Genomic DNA, 23,941 nt, shown 5'->3' with positions numbered 1-23,941 from the left:
TGCATTGGCCGTAGGTGTTAGTGTGTGTGTTTGCATATTCACCCTGTGATGGACTGGTACTCTTTCCAGGTGTGGTTCCTACCTTGCACCCAAATGCATGCTGGACCCCCACCCACCCAACCCCCACAACCCTAAATTGGGAGAGTAGGTTTAGATAACAGATGGAAAAGAATAACAATAATGTAAGTATAGCACGTAAACTATAGATTAAAGGTTTTCATAACCATGCATGTAGTTTATTATCCTACAACTGTCATTGTCTATTAGAGGAGTGCAATAAGTCTTTATAACAGCTGGCCAACTCTACAACTCGCAACATTTTAGGAACTGAAAGCGTTGTGTTTCCAATCTACCTTTTTGTAACTGAAACAAGGATTTCCTTGCAACAGCATTTCCAGAAGTTGCTTGATTTTTTTTCTTTTATCAATAAACAAAAGCTAGCATGCACTCCTGTGCATATAAATTACAGAAACGTGTATAAAATAAGATGATAACCACCCCCACCACAACGACAGTAAACTGGCTACTCATTACCCATTACCTAATTCAATTGAAAACCTTCCCTTATTACATGTTAGGTCATCGCTATCCAGCTCTTACGATAATGCACAGAAATATTTTTGTACTTTCAACACACAAAATGCAGAGCTGAACCAAACCGAACTTACGATAGCCGACGAACAGTGATGCTGATGGACAGCAAACTAAACGAAGAGATCACATATTTCCTCAAGCTATTTTCACAAAAGCAAATATCTTCCGCTTTCCTGAACAAGCTACAGTACTGAGCTGAGGACAGCTCCCTGCACGCGCTTGCAGTTCCTGTCACGCGTCAGCGTGAGCACAGAGGGCCTTCCTTTAATTTGATTTATTAACCATTAAACCCCAAAACCGCGCGTGAATATCAACCCGCATACATAATTAGGCTAATTAAGGGGGGTGACGGACCGTGTAACACTGGTTCGGATGTTGTATTCATATTTTGCATCCGAACAGCATCTGTCAATCTGAACAGTGGAACGATGTCTGGAAACGCGATAATACTCTCGTTCTCCATCATGGGGCGATGGAAATGACTGGGGTATCCTGCAACGGTTGCCCTGTAAATTACAAAAATGGACTGGGAACCGTCAGAAGACCAGGCATGGCGAGGCACTGGAAGGTGAGGTGGGAAAAGATGTTTAGCTGCTATAGATTTACCAGGCTAAATTGATCGTTGTGGACGTATGCTCTGTAATTAGTATTGTGATACTAATATCATATTTAGCCAATTTTGCATTGCTACAACATTGGGAGATGCGTATCCGACATAGCAGTGGCTCTTGGCAAATGTGGAAATAAGACGTGTTAAATTAGCTATTGTTTTAACTCGCGTCTCTCTGCATACCATCAGTATGGAAGGATGCGTTCGTGGTGAAAGGAAGCATATCCAGGCCCTTCGTAGCTCTGCCATTGTCGATACTGTAGAGTTACTGGATCTGTTAGACAGGAGCACATACACATACGATTTCGATAGCATGTGCACTGTCGATACACGATTACCAGATTTGCCGTAGCTATAGGTTATATAAATTAGGCGGGTAAATTATTTTTATTTATGTCCCAAAAGGAAATATCATAACGCGTTAATATGGCATGCGCTTTTCTATGAACAAAGGGGCTGCAAGTCACATAGCACCTCACGAAGGCAAACATAACATTTTCTATTGATTTCTGGGTCAAAACGTGTAGGCTATTTCATGGCTTTATGAGAATGATGTCCGAAGATAATAATCTTCGAGTGGTCGGGTTGGGTGACGTGTATACACACTGGGACAAAAAGGTATTAAAAAGTGCCTAAAAATCTACAGACGCATGTCAGTGGGGTGCTACTCTATAGGTACATAAAACTGTACCCTTAGCCATACAATACATAATTCATTTGTACCTTTTTCTTTTGCTTGTAAACAGTACTTATTAGTTTTCAAATGAAACATTATTGTACTTTCAGGGTGCATTTGGAAAATATGAGTAGAGCCTAAATGACAGCGATAGTCTTTGATTGGAAGTTTATTACGGAATTAAAGAATGACAGAAAATACAATAGGGACCAAGCGGTCATCGCGTTAGTCTGCAACCTGTAGGGTTTGTGTTGAATGTTCTGTTCCGAATTTATGACATGAAAATTTACATATTGTTCTTGTCTGGTTTAGTCGTTTTTTGATCCAGTTGTTTATGTACGCAGCCATTTACATTGTTTACGTCAGTGGTTCCCAACCATGTTCTTGGAGATGTAGCTACTGTGTTGGAGATTTTTCACTTCAACCCGTACAAAGCACAGCTCATTTAACAGCTCGAGGCCCCGTTGAGTTGATAATTAGTAAAATCAGGTGTACCAAATTAGGGTTTAAATTAAACGAAATACAGGACGATAGATTTTCTGGAACAGGGCTGCAGGAACCACTGGTTTACATTACTGTATGTCCAGCCGTATAAATTGTTGACTATTTTGCTGAGACTTCATATACACGTTCGTAGGCTATAAATGTATGAATTGCACTATGTGGCAGAGTTACCCAACTGATTCGGTGAAGGTGGAAGTCATTATACACCTGATTCCATTCAGCTCATACACTAGAAAAAAGATTTCCCTGGTTTATCATAGCGGTCGTTGCAAGCGCTGCATGTGTCCGTGTTGTAATAGAGCGAATGGCAAAACTCCAGAAAGAAATGTGGAACTCAAAGTAGGTTAGTGTGATGCTTGCTAATGCTACCTGAAGTTCACGGTCGAGGAGTGCTTAGTTTTCTCACTTGTTTTAGTTTGTAGCTCAGTGTGTTGTAGAATCAGATGTGGATTTACAGGTGGAACAAACAGAGAACATATTTAAAGAGAGTTAACAAATGGTTAATAACTTAGACAACCTTAAGTGGCTAGTCTTTCTATTTCAACCACGCTAACCAGAAATCTTGCCTTATACCCACCCATTGACGTTTATATCCCAGTAATGTAATTCATTCTACTGTCACCCCCCTTATGGTAAACACATGGTTTGAGGAGACTTTCCATAGCCCTTTATGAAAACATGGCTGTGTAAACTATTGAAGGATATGCCCGAAGGCCCTCAAAGCCATGTCAACGTTCTGAAGTAAATGACTGGGGATCATGACAAATGAGTCCACGCAGCCAGCATTTTTACTCAGACTAGTTTAGGTTTTGTTTCCCATGACTCTGGCTTAGAAAGATTCTCTAATCTTGAGCAACAACTTTGAATATGCAGTCTTTCTGCAGAATAATAAATCATCAGATTGTTACTCAAAAGTGACAGGATCTTTGGCAAAGGACCTTTGTTTTTGATCATTTTCTGTATAACATACACACACAAAATTTAAGTGATCTGAAATCTTTATATTCTTGAGCTTTAAGGTTTCTCTTGAATTTAATTCATGTAATCAGTGAAGCCAGCCATCGTCTGTCTGTCTTGCTCATATTTACGTTTATGAATATACACAATCTTAAAGCCAGCACTGTCTCTAAATACCTTTTCATTAAAAAATATTTTTTGCCTCGAAACTACGTTTATTAGATAATGGATATGGTGTAATGTAAATTATCATTTTTTCAGACAGTTTAAAAATTGAACAGACTGAAGAGTGAATGAGATGTTTATACTGAGACCATGTGCTGCAGTGGATCCTACGGCTGGTGGTGGTGTCATAATTACACGTTGCCAGGAACTGTGTTTGACACCGGAGCAGGATGGAGCAGCTAGTCACTTGTGCACTGAAGTCCTCAACAGTTCAAACTTTTTGTGTATGGGAGCAGGACATGTGGTTTGGTGACTGAGCCCTCTACCACCCAAGCTCCCCCCTCCTGCCCATGCCTGGCCACTATCAGTATTGACTGTGGAGTGAATAAGCCACTTCTTCTGCCTTTTGTCTGAACAATCCCTCACATTGCCCTGTGTTTCAGGGAATATGCTGAAGACAGAGGGGATGTGTCCAGGAATGCAGGTCACATGACAGGTGAGCGCATCAGGAAACGCCTCAGCACAGATGTTCTATCATAACCTGACAATCAACTGCTGAGTCATTCCATCCTAATTTCTCACTCAAGGGCTACCTGGTTAGTAACAGGTGTTTTCTGTGCCAAATTAACTTTAGAGTATTTTTGAAGAGGTATGCCTAAGGACAGACTCACTGATATGGTGCATTTAAAGAGAAACGTTTGAAATGTTTCAGTTTTGACAGTGGAGAGAAGAACATTCAGTGGTAAGAATATAGAGCCAACATCTGGTTAGTATAGCTATGGAATCTATGGTCTCAATGATTGTACCCTCAGACATTTATACTACAAAGATTTCGCCAATTTAGAGAAACTGGTTAGATGCTACTGAAAGTGATACTCTGTAACCTTCATCGTTACTTCACTGTTAGCGTTTAAAATGTACAGGTACTGACCTCACAGTTTGATCAAGATTGTCAGGCAGATTTAACAATCCAAATCTTATGTGATGTAACCTGTCTGTGAAAGAAGCCAAAACCTTGAACCTCTACAGCCAAATAAAAAGTCAAATTGTTTCAGGAAAAAAGTACCAAGCTGCTAACTGGCTTCTGAGAACAAATCATAGTTACTAAGAAAACATAAATATAGTTATTTTTGTTCAGTAATGAGTTCATCTTGCTATTTTAACAGAGACTGTGCGCTTTTATAACACTGACCCAATTTTAGGAAACAAGCCAAAGTGCCAGCTGGTTTTTCAATCCCATAAGTCAAAACCGATGAGAATTCAGACAACTTGGCTGGAAAATCTAAAGCTGGCGGCAACTGAGTTTGACTTAATCCAAACACACCTGCATTTAAAAGAGCGATCATACACAGGTTATTCCAATTACCGTAAATATGCATTCATCAAACTGAAAGACATCATTAACTAATCATCAACTAATTAAGAAAATGACAATATAAGGCTCTACATCCAAAGAAATACAGGATCTTAACATGAAGGGAGGCGACATTCATGATCTACTAAAGAGGTTCTTTTGTTTGGCTACAGGACTGATAAAATAAGCTGTCAAGTAAGTTAAGACATTTGTTAAAAGTGCAGTGTTTACAACCTGTTGAGGCATTATAAATGAAGTAAATTAATGTCATAAGAATGCCAACCCTACAGTAACCCAGTGATAGGTCCAGGCAAACCAGGCTTCTTTAATTAATTCTAATTAACAAAACTCTCAGGCAAAAACAAATATCAGATGCTTAAAAGTCACAGTTCACCTAGTACTAATATTATATAATGCATATTTGGCTTATACAAGCAGTTTAAGCAAACAATTATTCAGTCAACTCGTCCATCAGTCTAAGTCATTAATATGGGTAGACACTTAAGGGCGTGCTTTAAAAAATTAGGCCCAAGGTACAAGACAAGGAAGCATGTTACAGGTGATTCATTATATTTTGTTTTTTGGTGGATTTGGTTATGACTTTTTGCTCTCCGTTGTTTCTCTACTTTGGCCCTTATGCATTAATTAGTCGACTTGGTGTCGACTAATTATGGTACACCAAATTAAGCTGCATAGTATTTGTCTGCTTCAAAAGCACTAGAAACACACAGTATTCTTTCCTTTCAGTTTGGAGAGAAGGGGGAATGAATGCAGAAAACTTGAAAACTTGACGTGAAGTGCTCTCATTACTGAACAAAAATACCTCGTCGTGCACAGTTGGACTCGTGACATTAATGTTCAGCGTTTTTGTATTGAAGGTGCAGAGTCCGCACTTTCACAACCGCTCGGATTGGGCCAGCCAAACTTCAGGCCCAGATCCAGAACACATCTCGCTGTTTGTAATAACACATAATGACCTGGCACCATAAATTTTAGGAACTGAAAGATGTCTAATTGCTGCCAGTGTGGCTGTGATTAAGCCCATTGGGACCCTCGGAAAACCACATCGTCATTTTATCTTGCCGATTTTTTCTCTCTCAGAATTTTCCCTCCACATTTTGAGGAACTGCCTGCCATCTGGCTCCGGAGCAGTTCCAGCGCGCCTCGTTTCTGTTCCATGAGAACGGGGAGGACAAAAAAAAAATGGCGTGTGAATTCCCTGGGTGATTGCTGTGCGGGTGACACAGCTCGTAAACTGTGCCACGTTCTAATAAAAAAAAGCCCCCGCGATCAAATGCACCCATGATGCAGTCAGAGAAGTATTTTGTCAAGCATCCAAATGGTATTTGCAAGGTTCAAAATAGAATGCCTGAAACCCCCATAATCACCGGTTCAGTCTTTTTCTTGCCAGCACTATAGTTTGGGTGCGGGGGCCGCCCTTAATCCCATGGTGCAGTTGTACGTCGCGTTCCCATGAACTACAATGTCCTCATCTGTGATGATACCACCATTAAAACTGTTGGATTTATATGCGTTTCTTTTTTTACTTTTAAGCTGACCCTTTTTCTATTTCAGATTTTTCAAGTGAGGAGACTGAGAAAGGACCGCCCCTTCAGACACACACCCTCAGAGAGTTTGAACAGGTAGGCTCTTTTTTTGGTTCCGCGGTCAAACTGGAACTGCTGAAGTGACTGGTTATAAACCATCCTGACTGTAAAGTTACAGCCAAATACCAGAGAAGAAAATGGTGAAGTCACAATGGTTGTTTATATTCTTCATACAAATAATTTTTCAATGCATATTTATACAGGATAAATAGTCAAGTAATAGACATGCTCACACACATGTAGAGAAACACACACATTTCCCAACGAAGGACAAGTCATCACTGAAAGCATGTCCCCCTTCAAACTCAGTGTGGCACATCTAGAAAACATGCAGACAGCCATTACTTTTCTTCTCTGCAGTCTACCAGCGCAGTTACTGCATTGGAAGGCTGCACAGAAGGCCACAGATGGCTGCAGGCAGGTGTGTGTGATTGACCAACGCCAAGATAAATGTTGCTTCTTGGCTCTCCCTGTCACTTGCCCCTTACACAGTCAGAGCAGCCATTTTCAAAGCCTCTTCTTGAGCCTAGCATTTTTACTGTGAAAATGGCTGTTGCAGTTTAGCTGTTAGCCTTTGCAGTAGCACAGTTGAGCGATGTAGCCTTATGCACATGCACTGTCTCAGCCTCTGCTGTCCAGGAGTCCCTGCTCACTGCGCACAGCTACAGTATACGGGTAATGTGAAACTACAGTGCACTTTCTGTATCTGCTCAGTTCATCTGGCATTGGTGCCAGACAGTTTCCCATATGACTGTACTGTAATATCGATCACTTCAGTTACCCACATAGGGAGGGGATCTGGAGCGGGAGGCAAGCCAGCATTACTTACTTACTTACCTATGTATTTATTTATTTATCTTTAGAAGGGGGGTGTGAACAGTTGGATGATTAATGGTGAGCTCTCTGAGATTCTCAGCATATGAAAGAGAAAAGGGATTTCAGCTGGGGGCCGGGGGAGCAGCTAACTTTCACATGTCCACTTATCATTCTTCATATGTAATAATGAAAGCAGCCTTATGAGAATATCCCCTTTCTCCAAGATAGTCTACCAGCACTGGTGCACTTCCTCTTGCGTATGCCGGCGGGATAAGCAATGCCTGGCAAAGCCAGAGACTTCTAGTTTTGCTTAACATCCTGCTGAGCCTCGTCTTGTTTGGACAGTAGTACATTATTTTTGCGTTATCTTTACATTATTTATATGGTTGGAAGACATGCATCCAAGGAGCCCTACAGAGCTTGCGTAACCTCTGTTCCCATAGCTCATTTTGGTGAAGTGAACGTGTCTGGTTACAAGACCAATTCCTAGTCTTTTCCCCAATTGGCCCTCTCACTCTACCAAATGATTGGCAATTTAATTGCCGTAATAATTTCCACCCTCTGCAGCTCAGCTGATATGTAGTGAGCATTCTGGTGCGAAGAGACTGGCTTGCATTGTCCAGGTGTGGGTCGTACACGCTGATGGTGACTAAAAAAGCTATACTCATGCAGTGTATCGTTATTCATCTTTCAGTAATTCCTTTTGTCATTTTGATGTAAATGTGCGGCTGTAAATGTTAACTGTGTTCATCACAGACCCCGCGTTTATAACACACCAAGGTCAGCCCTGTGACAAAATAAAACTTGGGGGGAGCAGCGAGTTGGAAATATCAAACATCTGACTTTGATATTTTGATACTTTTCATTTTCATGTCCAACAATTGACTTTCTCTAAAGTAACATTTCAAGTGCATATGTAGCTGTTTGTTTTTTTATTGTAAGTGCAGTTATTTCAGAAGATGAATAATAATATTAATAAGTATTAAGGTGCAGTAATTAGTTTAATTTGGCAGATGGGCTCCTGAGGCTGACAGACCCTCAGGCATCCCTAGGCCCCTGTGGGAACCCCTATTTGGGATAACAGCCCCAAATCCCCTTTAAGTAGGGGTTGGAGAAGTCACCTGACCTGTATGTAACCCCAAGCCCCTTTGCCCTGACAGGCACTGCAATCTGTATTCCACATTTGTGTTGATTTAGCAGGCAGTCAGCCACTTCCCCGTTCCACGTATGTCAGACGGCCAACACAACGTTTGAAACTGTCAAACATCAAGGAGGACTTCAGCAAAATATGGGGCAAGAACCGTACTATCCCTTCTGAAATAACTGTTATTATTGCTTTTGAAAAAATTGAAAGCATATGGTGCCTATGAACATGAACATAGCTTGACCGCAGAATATACAGTCGATATGAAAAGAGAGAGTCATTTTGGTTGTTAAAGCCTTAATAGAAAATGTGCATGTCAGCCTTTATATAATTGTGGTCCAAATAGAGTTGTGCTTGTGACTGTGTCTACCTCTTTGTTATATGTATGTGACACTCTATGAAGAAAATGAACAGGCATTTTAACTACCTTTCAAATTTCTTCTCTGATTTAAAGCACATAACCCAGTTTATGACTGTCGTGAAGGTTTAGGTGAACAACATTCATGCACCATGCTGGCTAATTGTTGGAGCTTTGGAGTTAAAGTTGCCTTAATACAAAGTGAACAACTGATGACAAAACTGTGAGTACCTGCTCTCTCTCTTTTGGGTTCACATCCAGTGGGGTCAGTAGATATAAGGTTGGCTTTTACAATGACTGCGAGTAGAATATTATCCCCTGCCTTGCACGCCATGGGAACCAGGGAACGGTTAGGTGGATCCTGCAGAACACCGGGGCCAGTCTTTGCACGTGTCTTGCTGTGCCAGCGGTCGCTAGGTCCATTCGAACTGGTAACTGCTAGCATGTGTCCGAGATCACGGGTTCTTTCCGGAATTACGTTTTGCTTTGTTCCACTCCGGCTTAAATTCACTTTGATGGCTGCGTCATTATTCCCTGACATGTGGGTGATGCTTCGGACGCTTAGTCTAAATTGCTTTCATTTCCAATATCACAGAAAAATTGCGAGGTTTTCGGCTTTGGCCAGGTTCTCGAAGCCCACTGCTTGAGCTTAGCCTGCACGGATACGCGCCACGCGGGCAGAATTTCGGTCGGCGGCCGCAATATCTTTCAACTGTGTTGGAGCAGTGCTAGCGCCACCATATGGAGGACATTACTACGGCCAACGTACTCTCATTTCAGTGCAAACGGAACGGGAAGAAAGCCTAGCAAAAGACTGCTAAATTGTTCACAGACGCAACCGTTAAATGTCTATTTTCTCCGAAACCAATTGTATAAGTCACGATGCGCAATTTATGCTGGAAGTTAGTAACTAATATGATTTATTTGTATGCTTCCAATCAATTATCCGCGAGTCAGATTTGACATTTTTGCATGTGTCATGTCTACAGAACAGTTCTGTGGCGTCCCAAACGACTGTCCTTGAGGTCTCGCTGAACAAATGCCCGCCTTCACAACGCATTTCAAAAACCGATCAAAAACTAGTAGGCCTGTTCGGTTACTGATACAGCAGTAGAATACTGTATTATTAGCGTCTCTCACAAACTATACTCTAATGCCATGTAAAACTTAATTCAAATAGTCAGAACGCTTATGTTGTTAACCTCACGGCTCTTTCTCGCCTTTCCTCAGAGTTGCCAGAGACAATATTTTCTCTGGAGTTGCTTATATCGGACGGTAATGTAACAGGTAATTTCTTGTGGCCCTCACTCTCCAATCAGATCTCTAGGCAGTTGTGTAATGCCACTTCAAACCTAACGAAAGCCCACTTCACACCACCTGCATTATATACCGCCACCCTGTGGACATGTTGTTTATAACCACTCAAAATGCTTACAAATGCATGAAACTGTACCAGTGCTTTGCGGGCTGGTCTGACTTTTTTGTGATCCTAGTGTAATTTCTGTGGTCGAAAGCTTTACTTCTAATTGAAGTATACATTTCATTTTGATGTACTGTGAGGCTAATCGTGTGGTTGTTCCTGCTATTCAATAGTGTGTGAGACCGTGTTGTCATCACCATTAAGACCCAAACTGACGCAGATATTGTGGTCTTCTCTCGACGTTGCTTTCGTGTCAGCTGGTGTTTATGAATGTGTTCTGCCAAATCCCTTTGGCAATGCCCTGATTTCCTTGTGGAAAATGTGCACCTTTTGAAATTGGTTTTAACCCATTTTGAAATCATGGAAAAATGAAATGGTTGGTAGTCGTGTGAAATTCGGTTACTGTCAGCAGCGCTGACAAGAGTCAGCTGGTCGGGGTGATGTGGCTGAGCAAATCCTTGTAAAGAATTGATGCACATTGAAGAAATGCGCTGCTGAAAACCAATGCATGTTTGCCCTGTTCTGTGGCTTGGACTGGAAAGCATGTTATGTATTATTGCCTCGATATCTACAACTTGTCTATTTGTCTTTGGTTTATTGAGCAACGACTGTGTATGTATGTCCTTGTATATTTTAAAGGAGTGTATTATAAGCATTGTGTTTGATATCTGACCTCTGCCAGGGAAACATTGATACAGTAAATTGAGGCAAATGACATGCTTAGATGAACTGATCATTTTAAGGAAGGAGTTTACCTATATTTCAGAACTTTTTCAATGAAAAAAAATGTTGGCAGTAAAAGACTTCCAACACTGAGGGACGTGTCTCATGTGAAAAGTGCTGTGAGTATGTCTATATTGTATGAGCGAGCATATTTGAGAAGGTTGTTCACATCTGTAAAATGGAGACCGGGATAGACTTGCTTGCTTTCGTTCTCCTGATTTCCGCAATCAACACAGGCTAATGAGCCACAGGTTGCCGTGACTTCTCCCTGACAACGGCTCTCTCCGTGATGCCCTCTGGCACATGGGCACTGTGCCCAGACAGGAAGCCCTGATTGCAGCACTCTCATCACAAGAGGCGGCACTAGTTTTTTTGGGTCAATGGTAATCCCAAGGAACTGCCAATCAGGCGCTGGCAGACCAAATGTGCTTCAGGTGGACGTGGAGTTGGAGGGTGGAGGGTGGTGAGTGAGGGATAGAGAGACTAGAGATGGCCAGCGCAAGGTTTGGCGATTCATATGTTTACTGCAGAGATCCAGAGATGGTTTCTTGTTTACAGTGTGGTTGTTTTGGGAAAGGTGCCAGCAAGTAAGGGCATGCCTGGCTTTGCCATTTGTGTGGGGTTGGGGGGTTGGGGGGTTGGTCCTGTAACCCTGATCTGTTCTGTGTTTTTTGAGAGCCCTTGCAAGAGGAAGTACTCAGTACAAGTACGGGGATGGGCGCAAGAGTCTCGGAAGCGCTGTGGATCAGAGCACCTCCTAGGAGGCAAGCCGCCACATGCTGCTGGCTGACCAAAGAGCCATTAAAAGCAAATTGAATTCAGTTCATTTCAGTTTCCTTCAGATCTGATGTGTTTTTATGATGTGCAGGGTAATGAGATTAATGGTCAAACTCGTTCTGAACCCCTGAGCTGTTGTTTACATGACCTGCAGCTGGAGCACGTCCTTGTTCTTATTTTATCCAAAAACTGTCCATGCAAGGCTGCCTAACAGCTGTTAAAGTAAGAAACCTTTGTTACACCTGATCTACAGCCTGAGGGCAGAAGCATGGCTTTTTGCACCGATTCAACCGCTTTCTGATTCGAAGTATCAGTGTAGATTGAGTCAGTTGCTACATTAAAACATGCAGCTCCTCAAAAGGTGGTCCTAACCCAGAGAGATTTTATGAATGTTGATGAGAGTCACCGTCGCTCATGACTTGCTTCCTGAATGACTGAGGGTTGGGATTTAGAGGCTGATTCAGAGACAGCAGAGACAAAAATGGCCTCAAATGAATTACTTTATGAATGAAAGACATTCTTATATGGCTTACTAAAGTGGGGTGATGTCATCCCCTAATGCACCCCGGGTTTGCACTGAGTGTGGTCTCTATTCAATAATTCAGCAGGTGGAAACAGTAGGATTTAATGGACGGAGACTTCTCCACATTATTCTCACCCTCTGAGGATTGAGAATATTCTTTAATGAGGTCACTTCCTGTCTGGCCGCTGCATCTCATCATGCACTTGTGTAAAGATGGGAAACAATGGTTTTGGTGGAGCCTCTGTGGTGGCCCTGGGAATCTCAGTGAGTCTCTGGGTGCTACTGTAGTATCTAGGTCCCCCTGTCTCATGGTACTGAGTGCTCTTGAAGTATAATTACATTACATTACATTTATTTGGCAGACGCTTTTATCCAAAGCGACGTACAAAAGTGCATTTCATGGTCATGGACAACTACAAAACACAGCATTACACAGCATACACCACAAAAAAGTGTTCAAATTGTAAATGTGTAATTCTATGTGTGAATTTTAGAATATGCAGTAAAATCATTTGGTTAAAAATATGTTCCACAGTACACATATTAATTTGCATGTTAAAATATTAATAACTAAAAATGTTTAAAATAACTTTTATATATTTGTTGTGTTCCTTTATTTTGCTTTTTCATATTATACTTTGAGATATGAAGGGTTGTCCTTTCTTATTTCGCCAGGGACTGTGATTTTACTTCATTAAAAAATAGAATCGTTTAAAGTACAGAACTTTAAGAGCATACAGAGAGAAAAGGACTACCTTCTGCTTGAAAGTCCTAATAAATTACTGTGCGCTTTACCTGAGTGCATAAGGGGGTTGCTGCAATGCTTTTAAAAGCATTCTCTGTGAACCTTAAGCAGATGCGCAGTGATGATTTGAGGCACATAATAAGAGCTTAAGACTCTGTGGTGAAAATGGGCCTGTCTGACGATTGAGCCCTTGTGGTACAAGTTCAGTCAACGGGAAGTCTTGTTGGCCAAAGAGGCGACGCGCGTCACGCACGTCTGGGGAGGGAATATGAGTCCAGGGGTGACCTCACTGATCTCCAGCTCAACCCTCTCCCATCCCCCCACCCCCCACCCCCACCCCCAGTGCTTTCAATACAGTATACTCTGTGGGAATATCACAGTTCATTATTGATTGGGCCATGGAAAAAAACCATTAGTCAAGGGGCATCTCGCTTACAGGGTTATAATGTCGCACCTCAGGGTGAAGCGATCGATGACCAGTCATCAGACCTGGTTGCATGAATGTCTTTGTCTGATCTTTTATTGTGTCTTAAAGCCAAAAAGAGAGTTATACCATCCATTCACAGATCGCAGAACAGTCTCTGAAAGGATATGTCATCCATAACCTTTCACATTTAAATCAGGCATAATTGTTTTAGTTAGGTTGTGTGTCCCATGAGTAATATTGCTGTAACAATGGTTGAATTACCTATCTGTTATTCGAATTGACTACCAAATTTAATTAGAAATGTATTACATTCAGAGTTAATCAAATGTCCTCCAACCAGAGAATTGTAGCTCTGCTGGCGGCACGCACTACTGCAATAGTATTCACATACTTAATTACTAAGCTCATTTAATCATTCCACTTACATGAGCTGTACCACCCTTCATGCTGTTTGCAAAGCACAAACCAGCAAAGTGACAACAAAGAATTAATTACAGCAGCATAAAATGATTGTTTTATAAGTATGATGTCATCCTATATTTTCTCTTCCTTATTTTTTGAGTGCCTAATCGTAAGCTTGTCACTTCAAAGCCATGTTCTTAATCAGTTTCTGAGAGTGCAGACATGCATGCTTTCTCCAAAGCATGTGATGGCAATTGCCTTTGTCTGAGGACAGGCTGTTCTGCCTGTTTTTCACTTCACTATTACATGTACTGGTCACTGGTCCAAAGTGTCTGAAGCACTGGCTGAACCCCATAGCCTTGGCTATCACTGTGGCATTCCAAGAGTTCACAGAGTTAGGGTAAAAACTGCCTTGGTCCCTTCAGGAACAGGATGAGCTTATTCTCTGTTCTCTGCTGATTGGCATTAGCTCTCCTGTAGCACTGAGTGGCTTTAGGGTGGGAAGTAGTCACTGACTCGTGGGGGAATGCATGCCCTTCTGCTGCATCGCTCTGTGTGTAGACAGCACAGCAGTGACTCCACAGGAACATTTACTGATCACAAATTGAGAAGTAAGGGGGAAGGGGGCAACAAAATTTGTGAAGTCTAGTTGGCTTTATGAAGTGCAGATCTTCAAATATATGTGCAGGGACACAATCACTTTGAAAAACTAAAATATGACTTGATTTTGTTTGGTAAATCCCAGAGGAAAAATCTTAAGACAAGACATAAATGAGATTATATGTGGTTTTTTCTCCTGAGTTGAATTTGAGAAGTAGGAGAAGGAGCCTTTGGTCTCACCTTTAGTATTAAAAATGGCTCATTTGTGTCTAGGAGAAATGAAAGAAACAACTGTGAGATCTCTTCTTGGATTTTGCTTTCCTATGGGATGCTACATATTATATTTTTGGGTGCATTTGAAGCATGGAAGTTAGAGGATTTATAAAAACAAAAGTAGTCATTTTCAACGTCAGTAAAGATCAAGACTCACTTTCGAAGTCGTAACTATGAACATTAAAAGAGTTTCTCATGAAAAAAGCCCATTAAATGTTTTTAGCACACTTCAGTCAGTTTTTCCAAACTTTCCTTGTTTTTTTCCCCCCAAAGCTCTGATTGGATTCCAATGATCTATGTCATGTCTTTGCAGCAGTGTTTTTCAGGAGGTGGTTGGTGGACCACAGTGTCGTCAAGGGCGACACAAAACAGTGTTTTTGAAGAAGCTGGGTTGCTATGTCTGCACGGTCACCAGATCGTCTGGGGCCATGATCCCCGCTGGGCAACCACTGGCTGATCTGGGGATCTGGCTCACTTCAGCTGCACAGTCAGCTTGTGGGAAGAACTGATCCTGAGTTCAGCCTCACAGCTAATTGTGGTGGGGAGAGGAGACCTCACCCTGAATTTAACTGTGCAGTCATTTGCATGTGGGGAGACCTGACCCTGAATGCAGATGCACAGTCCATTGGTGTGTTAAGGGCTCTGCCTCATAAGCATAACACATACAGACACAGTCTTGCTGTGAGCTTCTCACAGCTTCCCTTGTGCGCACAGAGGGATAAAAGGGTGGACATTATCCAGGCGCTGTAAGTAGTCTGAATCATCCCTCTGGGTCCAGTTCCTGACAAACTCCACCTATCTTATTCCACAGCCCGGGGGCTGACAGCGAATGCAGGAGCAATGAGACACGTGGAGATGAAAACCGACATTCCTAATGGGCGTATTTATTTAATCAAGGCTTTGTATGGTTTTCTCAAGCGACTGTCCTCTGATTGAATCCAGAGGGTCAGCATTACGAAGACCTGTGTGGAGCCTTGCGTGTCATCCGATATAATTTCACTGGATAGTAGGAAACGAGCTAAGTGAAAGCCCCGGTCTTCCGTCAGATAAACACTGAATGTTTCGTCCACCCCCGTTTCATTGTGGTCATCATAAATGCAGTTGCGTTAAATTTCAAGAGATCGTGATAAATAAATAAAGACATAAAAACAAAGCCTAAAGACAATCTGTTCCTCACAGCTGCCGGATACTGTTTTTGATGTCCAGCAGAGGCTATACGGTCAGAGGCCAGCGCGAGGGTTTCTCTGACTCACAACTGTCTCACGTGGCCGTGAGTCACGAACACGGAACGTTTTCGGCTGTGCGCAAAACTCCGTTCTGGAACTCGCGCGCTGCGGGCTGGGGATTTACTGTAAAGCCCCGACGCCTGCCTAAAAATAGACTCGGGCCATCCAGCATCTCCGATTTCAGCAGGCGCTGAAAAGTTCAGACATCTCAGTTTGTGGAGTCGCAGTGCCCCCAACAGATTAACTTTTCCATTTGTTGAATACGCACGTTATGTTCTTATGCAGTGGATTAGCGGCATTTCTCTAAAGACCTGGATTTACATTTAAAAAACTTTTAGCCCCTCTTGCACTGATTATTTCAAATTGATTTTAATATCCCAACTCACCTTGCACAGACTGTTTCTATTATGAATTGGAATGTATTCCTGCAGATTAATGATATATATCGACTCGCACGTGGCCTGTTAAGGACATTGGGCCAAACTGACATTTTGGGGAGATTACAGTCTGCTACTACAAATTAATATGACTAGCATTTGACAGGATTATTTGTCCACACTCCAAAATGTTATGCACTTTATTTAAAATAACTCATCGGCTAGGATCTCATAGATTCGTGTCGGCTGTGTGTAGTTGCAGCGCGGCTGAATCTGTCTATGATGATTCTGCTTAGTTTCGATGTTCTATGTGGTGTTTGCTGGAGCCATTATGGCTCTGTGAGGTCACTGCATTTAAATCATTGCAGAAAATGGGAAATTAAAAATATCTCCAATGATTTTTATTTCAAAGTTTCTTACTTTTTGAAATTTGCTTTTAAGAATGCTGTAGTCTCTGTTTATGAACGCAGTGGAGCAATGCATTATAGGACTGCTGGCTCTCTGGCTCCACAGTCAAGGGGAGTTGACTGTTTTTGATATCCAGGGAAGTGGTTTACATGGTCATGCTATGCTTTAAGTTGAACATGCTGACTGTGTTCTGAAATGCCTTTGGCTCCATGAAATGATTTATAATTTGTGTATGCACCAGCTAATCATTTAGCATATGCATATACAAATGTGGCTCATTTCTTGCTTGTTTTTCCTAGGACAGTTTTGGATATAACTGCACTGGGATTCAAACCCATGAGCGTATGAGTCTGAGTGCATTGACCTAATTGCAGTGACCTAACACCAATCTTTACATCTCCCCAGAGTGATGCCTGAGAGACTGCTCTTCCTTTTATTATTGCATTGGAATAGATTACTCTATTATGTGATACTGTTTTGTATGATGCAAATGCATGTTTGTAATGGCAACAAAGCAGAAAGAGAGAGCAAGAGAGAGAGAGAGAGAGAGAGAGATGGTCTGTGTCCCCTCCTTGGGGATTGCCTGCAAAGTCACTTTGTGCATACCCCCCCCCCCCTTCTCCCCCTCCCCCTGTCCCCTGTGATCTCACAGGCTGATCTCCTGTCTGCCAGGGATTCCTGGGATATCTCCCCACCTCCATCCACCCCCCCCCCCTCCCCACCACCGAGCAAAAAAAGAACCCCCTGGCTTCCCTGGCTCAAAGCACACCATGGCGATACCAGTAACAGAGCTCTGAGAGCGGGGGCCGACAGCCCTCTGTGTCACTGTAGAGCCGCTCCGCGCGGCCATGGCCGTTCTGCCGCACCATTAGGGAGCCTTTTCTGTGCTGTAGTTGTATTGTTTTTTTCATCGTCTTAGCGTGTGCAGCTATGCTGTAGCACAGGGAGGGGGGCCGTCGCGATGGCCACCAGGAGGACCTGACATGTCTAACGGTTACCGCACTCTGTCGCAGCACCTCAATGACCTGAAGAAGGAGAACTTCAGCCTCAAGCTCCGCATCTACTTCCTGGAAGAGCGGATCCAGCAGAAGTATGAGGATAGTAGCGAGGATGTGTACAGGAGGGTAAGTACGGGGGATAAGTGGGCAGGTATGATCGGGGGTTGGGGGGGGGGTACATTTAGAGGATATGTTAGGGGTGCATGGTAAGGGGTATGGTGTGGTCCACTCTGGGATCCATAACATTTTTCATGGCATAGTATATGCTGGGGATGTGGTCTATTTTTCACAAAACACAATGCAGTCCTCAAAATTCAACTTTTTTACTAATGTTAGACATGTTTGATGGCCATTTATAAGCAAGTTGGCTGTCTGTAAATCAACTTTTAAGATCAAGTTGAGGAGGAAAAAACTAATGAAAAAGAGGCAAATAATCACACTTAAAGATTTTTATGTTTGTGTTTGCATAACCTTTTTCTGCATCTGACATAGCCCCTCGACTCTCAGTGAGATACTGTGAAGATAGTGAAGATTTATGGCACTTTAATGTTTGCAGGGTTAATGGTGGTTCCAAATCTGCTGCAGAATGAGATTTTTAAAATACACTGGATTTATGTCATAGCAAAATTAGCTGTTTTATTGTTTTGATCATTTTTAGAATTGAAGATTTACAATTCTAAAATTTAGAACTGTTGTTATTCCTTCAATCTTAAAAAATCACAATCATAGGAATCATAATGTATGCTGTTTGCTTCTTTGAGACATGCTTGGAAACATATTTTCACACACCAGAAGGAATACGTAAAGCATTCTAACACATAGGCGCAGACTAACACACTACTGAGACTGTCTACAGTGGCTGTATACCTGTTGTTGGAAGACCATCGTTACAGTGCTAGTTTTGATGTTTTGAGTAAAGTAATTTCCATTCTTTTGATAATGGGGTCTTCAAATTCTGCTAAGTTTAATGCATTGATTCCAAGGGCTTTTTTTTTGTTTGCTGTGTGAAACTTTGTTTGGTGGAGAGCTCTGTCTCGTGACACCTATATATGTGCTGTTTGTGACTGGTGTGCCTGCATCTGGATCTTTGTATATCAGTAAGCGGGAGATTAGTGAATGATTTTGCTGTTGGTACATCTCCAGCCAGATGCCCAGTCAGGTCGTAATCCCGGTCTAGGTGTCCATGGGCCAGGAACGGTTAGCCCAAAGGTGACACAGGACCTCAGCTGTCGTCTGTTAAGCCTCCTAATACAAAAAAACAACATAGGAAAGTCACCTCAGACATCAGGCATCAGCGGTATCTAATGAAGGCCCATCTCTGCTTTATCAGACAGCATAATCCTGACATGATAACAGATGAGCTCCATTAATTGAAATAGTCAATGAGATATTAGAGCTCTGTCTCCTTTACCAGGTGAGACTCCACAGCTCAGATTGACTAATGCTTCATCACCACAAATATCCCAAATGGTGCCCAACCATGAGTTTAGAAACCTTTCAAAACACTGAAGGATGACTGGTGAAATTAGTATTTTATGCTATTTTTTATGTTTAACCCCCAAGGTAGTTCAAGTATTTCAGTGTTCTATGCTTCTCCAAAATACTGCTGAAATCACAAGTTGAAACAGGCTTTGAGATTCAAGAGAGGTTAAAAATTTAATTTTGACTTGACTGAATAAGGCACTTAAGTTAAAAGTACAGTTTTCTCCAACCAAGATCACACCAAAAGCATTACTGCTTGGGTGCTTTCCTGAATGACTTCCAAGAATTCATGGACTTCAAACCATTCATGCTATCTGTATAAAATGATCAAATAATAATATGGCCTCTGATAGCATAAACAACCCAGTCTCGCTGCCAGGGAGTCTGCCACTGGGCTTTAAATGTAGTCATCAGCATAATTAAAGCACAATGATCCTAGAAATATATATGTATTCACACTGGGAGCGCTCTTCCACTTTTGGTGATTGTGGAGCGGTGGGGCAGTACAGTATATTAAGATCATTAGGTTGCCAGTGGAGGAGACCTTCCCTATTGTTCTGCAGGGCAGGAGGTCCAGACTAGGTTTTCTAACCGAGCACATATAATAAGTGCAAGAAGTTTGAGGGCATGATACCATCAACATCAGCCTCTAACCAATAACAGGCCACTCCTTCTCTCCATGCAGGCGGGGTGTTAAAACTGGCCCTTGTTGCTGTGGAATATGGGGGTGGAAATAGCAGGTGCTCAATCATTGCTCTATTTTTAGGCTTGTTTAGCCCTCAGAAGAAGGGGTTGGCACCTGAAATTTTGAAAAACAGTTAGCATTTGAGCTAATTCAGATGTCTGTATTTTTAATGGGGAAAACTGGCAGTTAAATATGAGGGGTGGAAGTAACAAATAATCCTCAAAAATGGCAGTGATAAAAGTGAAAGTGGATTCATTGCTGTTAAATTTAAAAATTGAGGTGATACTGCAAGTCATCTGGTAAAACCTATATAATTTGATTAAAGCAGGTTTGATAAATGAAAACACTTCCTTTTTTCATCCACCTCCACTGTTCTGTCAGTTCATCACAATACCCCACCATTTATCCATTAGTACGGGCATTTCGCCTCTTGTCAATCAAAAGGTTACACCCCCAACAAAATTTGATCAAGGTTTTCTGCAAGAGTTTCATCTGTAATGTAACCACTAATGTGGAAACTAAGTGATACGTTGTTGACTTTTGCCCAAAATGTTTTGTGTTGTATAAACAGTTTAATTACATTCCAGGCTTTGTTCATGAAACTGCTGCACCACAATACTCTACCAAGGGAAACTGGTTTCATATAGAAAGAGTTACCTTGAAAGTAGGATTGGAAAGACAGAGCATCGTTGCAAAGGGTGAATGTGATCTTGTTAGGAAAGAAAGAGTGAATGAGTGATTTTGAGCTCTCATTCTGTTTTAGTTAAGTTGGAATGAAGAAAAAAGGTTCCTGTTGTTAATGAGTGAATGTGAACTCTAGAAATAGGAGAATTGATAAGGACAAAAGGTGGTGTTGTGACTAAGTGAATGTAAAGTCTAGAGCTATGAGAGTTGATAAGGGCAGAGTGCTTTTGTGACTGAGCTTATGTGAACTTTAGAAGCCGAAGAACTGGCATTAGGGACAGAGTACAGTATGTTCTCTGGATAAGAGTGTCTGCTATGTTATTGCAATGTTATGCATTAGTTTATGTGAACTTAAGGCAAGCAAGTTGGTATTAGGGGATGAGGAAGCTCTAAAAAAAACTCTAGTGCTGGTAGAGTTGCCATTAGGGACAGAAAGTGTTCTTGTCAATCAGTGAATGTGAGCTCCTTAATTAAGATGGAAGAGTGAAATAAAGGACAGATGTAGTTGCTGAAATTACTCCTGGAAAGAGTTTTGTTTTTTGACTTGAACCTGTCAGGACACAATAAGATTTTTAATGAATAATTTTGTTTGGGTCTGGTTTGAGAATGGTATTTCCACTTTTTGGTATTTGCCCTTTATGTACTCAATTGCATAGCCATGTGTGTGTAGCCTAACAGCTCTTTTTTAAGCTATATGGTATTATATTGCCTATGATGCTTGGTTTAATTCAATCAGTGCTGTCCAACCCTGTTCCTGGAGATCTACCGCCCCATAGGTTTTCACTCACTCACCCTAACAAAGCACACCTCATTTGACAGCTAGAGATCTCCTTGAGCTGCTGATCAGTAGAATCAGGTGTGTCAAATTAGCGTTGAAATGAAAACCAATGGGCCAGTAGATCACTAGGTACAGGGTTGGGTAGAATTAGATGAATTAGATGACACAGCAGCCTATTTGTTTCCGTTTTGTTTTGCTAAAAACTGATTTTTTGGAAATGTTTAGCTAAACTGTGCTCATGATTTTGCATGGATGAAAGGCAAGAATATGCTCAATTTTGAGTGGTGTAAAAATTATATGTAGTACAGAGTGGCGGTTGGCCACCCTGGTCCTGGAGAGCCTGAGATGTTCCTGGTTTTTTTGCTCCATCCAAACCTGTGACTATATAACTGGATTAATTGTCAGGCTTAATGAGCCGGTGACCATGTGGAATATTTAGGATAAGACTCTTAATAGTCCATCAATCTTTTGTGATTAAGCTCAAATGGAACAAAAAACAGAAACATTACTGGCGTTCCTAGACTACGGTTGCATCACCCTGGAATTATACCCTTTTTATTTTTTTGGACTGAGAATATTTTTTAGAGAAGCAGATTTCGGAATTTTCTTGTATGCTAAGTTAGGCTACCCTCTATTGATGGTGTGCATTTTAAACTGGTTAATTTTGGCCTTGGTAATTGATGACTGGCGCGTTTCTTTATAAGAACAAGTAAATGCTATTAAGCGTTTGCCTGAAATGTATCCTAACTAATGACAGAGAATGAAAAATGGAAGTCAACTGTAGTTCATTTTCTGCATGCTGTTCAGTGAATCTTATTCTAAGAGGTTTAAGTGTGGGGTTACCAAGTGCTCAAGTCTGGCTTGGATACAAGGCCTTCATGTTCTGGTTGGGCTTGGGCTCAGATTTTCAGCCTTATCAAAGCTGTACCCCTGGATTAGAGCACGAACAACAGCAACACCCATGATTGTGGCATTACAAAACATCAACTAAAATGCACTTTCTGTCACAGATGTCTTTCAGCACAGGTAAACAACAAAAACCCCAGCTGTCAGGCCCCTTCCATATCCCCCATCATCCCAAACCCTCTGGGCTTGTGCCTGCATTCTTCCTGTCTAAATATAACTCCGATGACATGGGTGCAGGATGTCCCAAGCGGGTGTCAAGTGACACCCTCGCTCAGTTCTTATTAATCTGGAGGCGGGTGGGGGGGTGTTTGGACGTGTCCATCTGGGCCTTACGTGGCTGTGTGAGCTGAGGAGGGCCGAAGGAACATTGGCATGGACGTGAGAGAGGAGCTGCTTTAATCTGAGAGTTCAGGGGTCAGGCACTGAAAGCAGAGCCCAGGCCCCCCAGCAGCCATGGCATGCGCCTCACACCCTCACACTAACGAGATGATTGTGTGACTGTACCCGCCTCACATTACAGTGGAGTAGGCATATTGATTGATTTTTACCCCCTTCTCTGTATGCTTTGAGCTTTGGAATGGATTCTTTATTGTAATTATTTATTAGAATCCCACATCTTTAGTGTACTGCTATACAGAATGTCCAAAACATTATACATGCCTGTCCTCCTTCTAAATTCAATATATTTTCCCTCTGAAACTTAATTCATCGGTTTTTCAAAAAAGACCTGTGCATTTGAGGAACAACTCCCCACTCTGGCAACCTGCTTCCATCCATCTCTTAAGGTCTCCAGTACAGAACCCCTTTGCCATCTGGCCACAGTGCATGAACATGCCTCAGTATGGAGCTGTGTGCAGCTAAACCTTGTGTCCTCCAGAGCAGAGTCTCTTTGGGATGTGTAGATGCTCCCATTATGGGGGCTGGAATGTACAGGGCCGGAACTTCACCGCTTGAAGAGAAAACTCCACTCCTTGGTCTGCATTGTAGAACATAAACCAAAGATGACATGTTTTTCCCACATGTACTAACCTTTGACTGTGCGTTTTAAGTAAATTTTAAGTAAATGTACAATACCCGAACCGCATCATCAATGAAACATTTTGGAACAAAATAGTAAATCTTTAATTAAGGTTAAGAACAATGGGTATGGCATTTAAAAGTGGCCATTTTGGAATCATGTTTACATTTGTAGGAGCAGGCCTACAGGGTTTAACGTCCCACTGTGGTTTACAAGTGGCTGTGCCATTGTGTTTTTGTACTATAGAAATTGTAGGTATGTCTGTCCTTGAAGACAGTATTCATAAGTTGCTTGTATATGCATCATCTATTCAACAATGTGTAGCTTCCAATTTATTATTCCAGTTTTACAAAAAAGATATGTTTTGATCCCAGTTTAGACTCAAGTTACTCACTGCTGTTTCTCCTTTTCCAGAACATCGAGTTGAAGGTGGAGGTGGAGAGCTTGAAGCAGGAGCTACAGGAGAAGCAGCAGCTCCTTGACAAAGCCCTGTAAGTGAAAGCCTATTCCCGCTTTTGGTTTTGCTTTCAAGTTCACAGTTGAGATGTCTACATTGTGCGTCCTTGTGTGGTGCCGGGATGATAGGATTCTTCTTGAAATGGGAGTCGGGTGTCAGTTTGCCACAAGGGGTGAAAAAAGCAAGTCATTCTGTGCATCTTTCATTTGTCCTTAGCAAAAATCTTCAAAAGGGATACCAGTTTACA

At 41.9% G+C, this 23,941-nt stretch overlaps 1 protein-coding gene across 1 annotated transcript in view; it reads left to right on the top strand.

Annotated features, from left to right (window-relative positions):
• The first annotated feature begins 641 nt into the window (after positions 1-641).
• The window catches only part of LOC118230085 (myomegalin-like), a 68,218-nt gene continuing 44,918 nt past the window's right edge, over positions 642-23,941 (top strand). The window contains exons 1-5 of the mRNA XM_035422831.1: positions 642-1,162; positions 3,950-4,002; positions 6,436-6,503; positions 17,700-17,810; positions 23,652-23,728. Coding sequence (XP_035278722.1) covers positions 1,116-1,162; positions 3,950-4,002; positions 6,436-6,503; positions 17,700-17,810; positions 23,652-23,728 — 356 coding nt within the window. The 5' untranslated portion in view covers positions 642-1,115. The remainder of the gene's footprint in view (positions 1,163-3,949; positions 4,003-6,435; positions 6,504-17,699; positions 17,811-23,651; positions 23,729-23,941) is intronic.

This window comes from Anguilla anguilla, chromosome 6, assembly GCF_013347855.1.
Source record: "Anguilla anguilla isolate fAngAng1 chromosome 6, fAngAng1.pri, whole genome shotgun sequence".
In the NCBI taxonomy this organism is placed as follows: Eukaryota; Metazoa; Chordata; class Actinopteri; order Anguilliformes; family Anguillidae; genus Anguilla; species Anguilla anguilla.
Note: the sequence above shows the minus strand (reverse complement) of the source record. Positions and strands in the feature narration are given on the sequence as shown.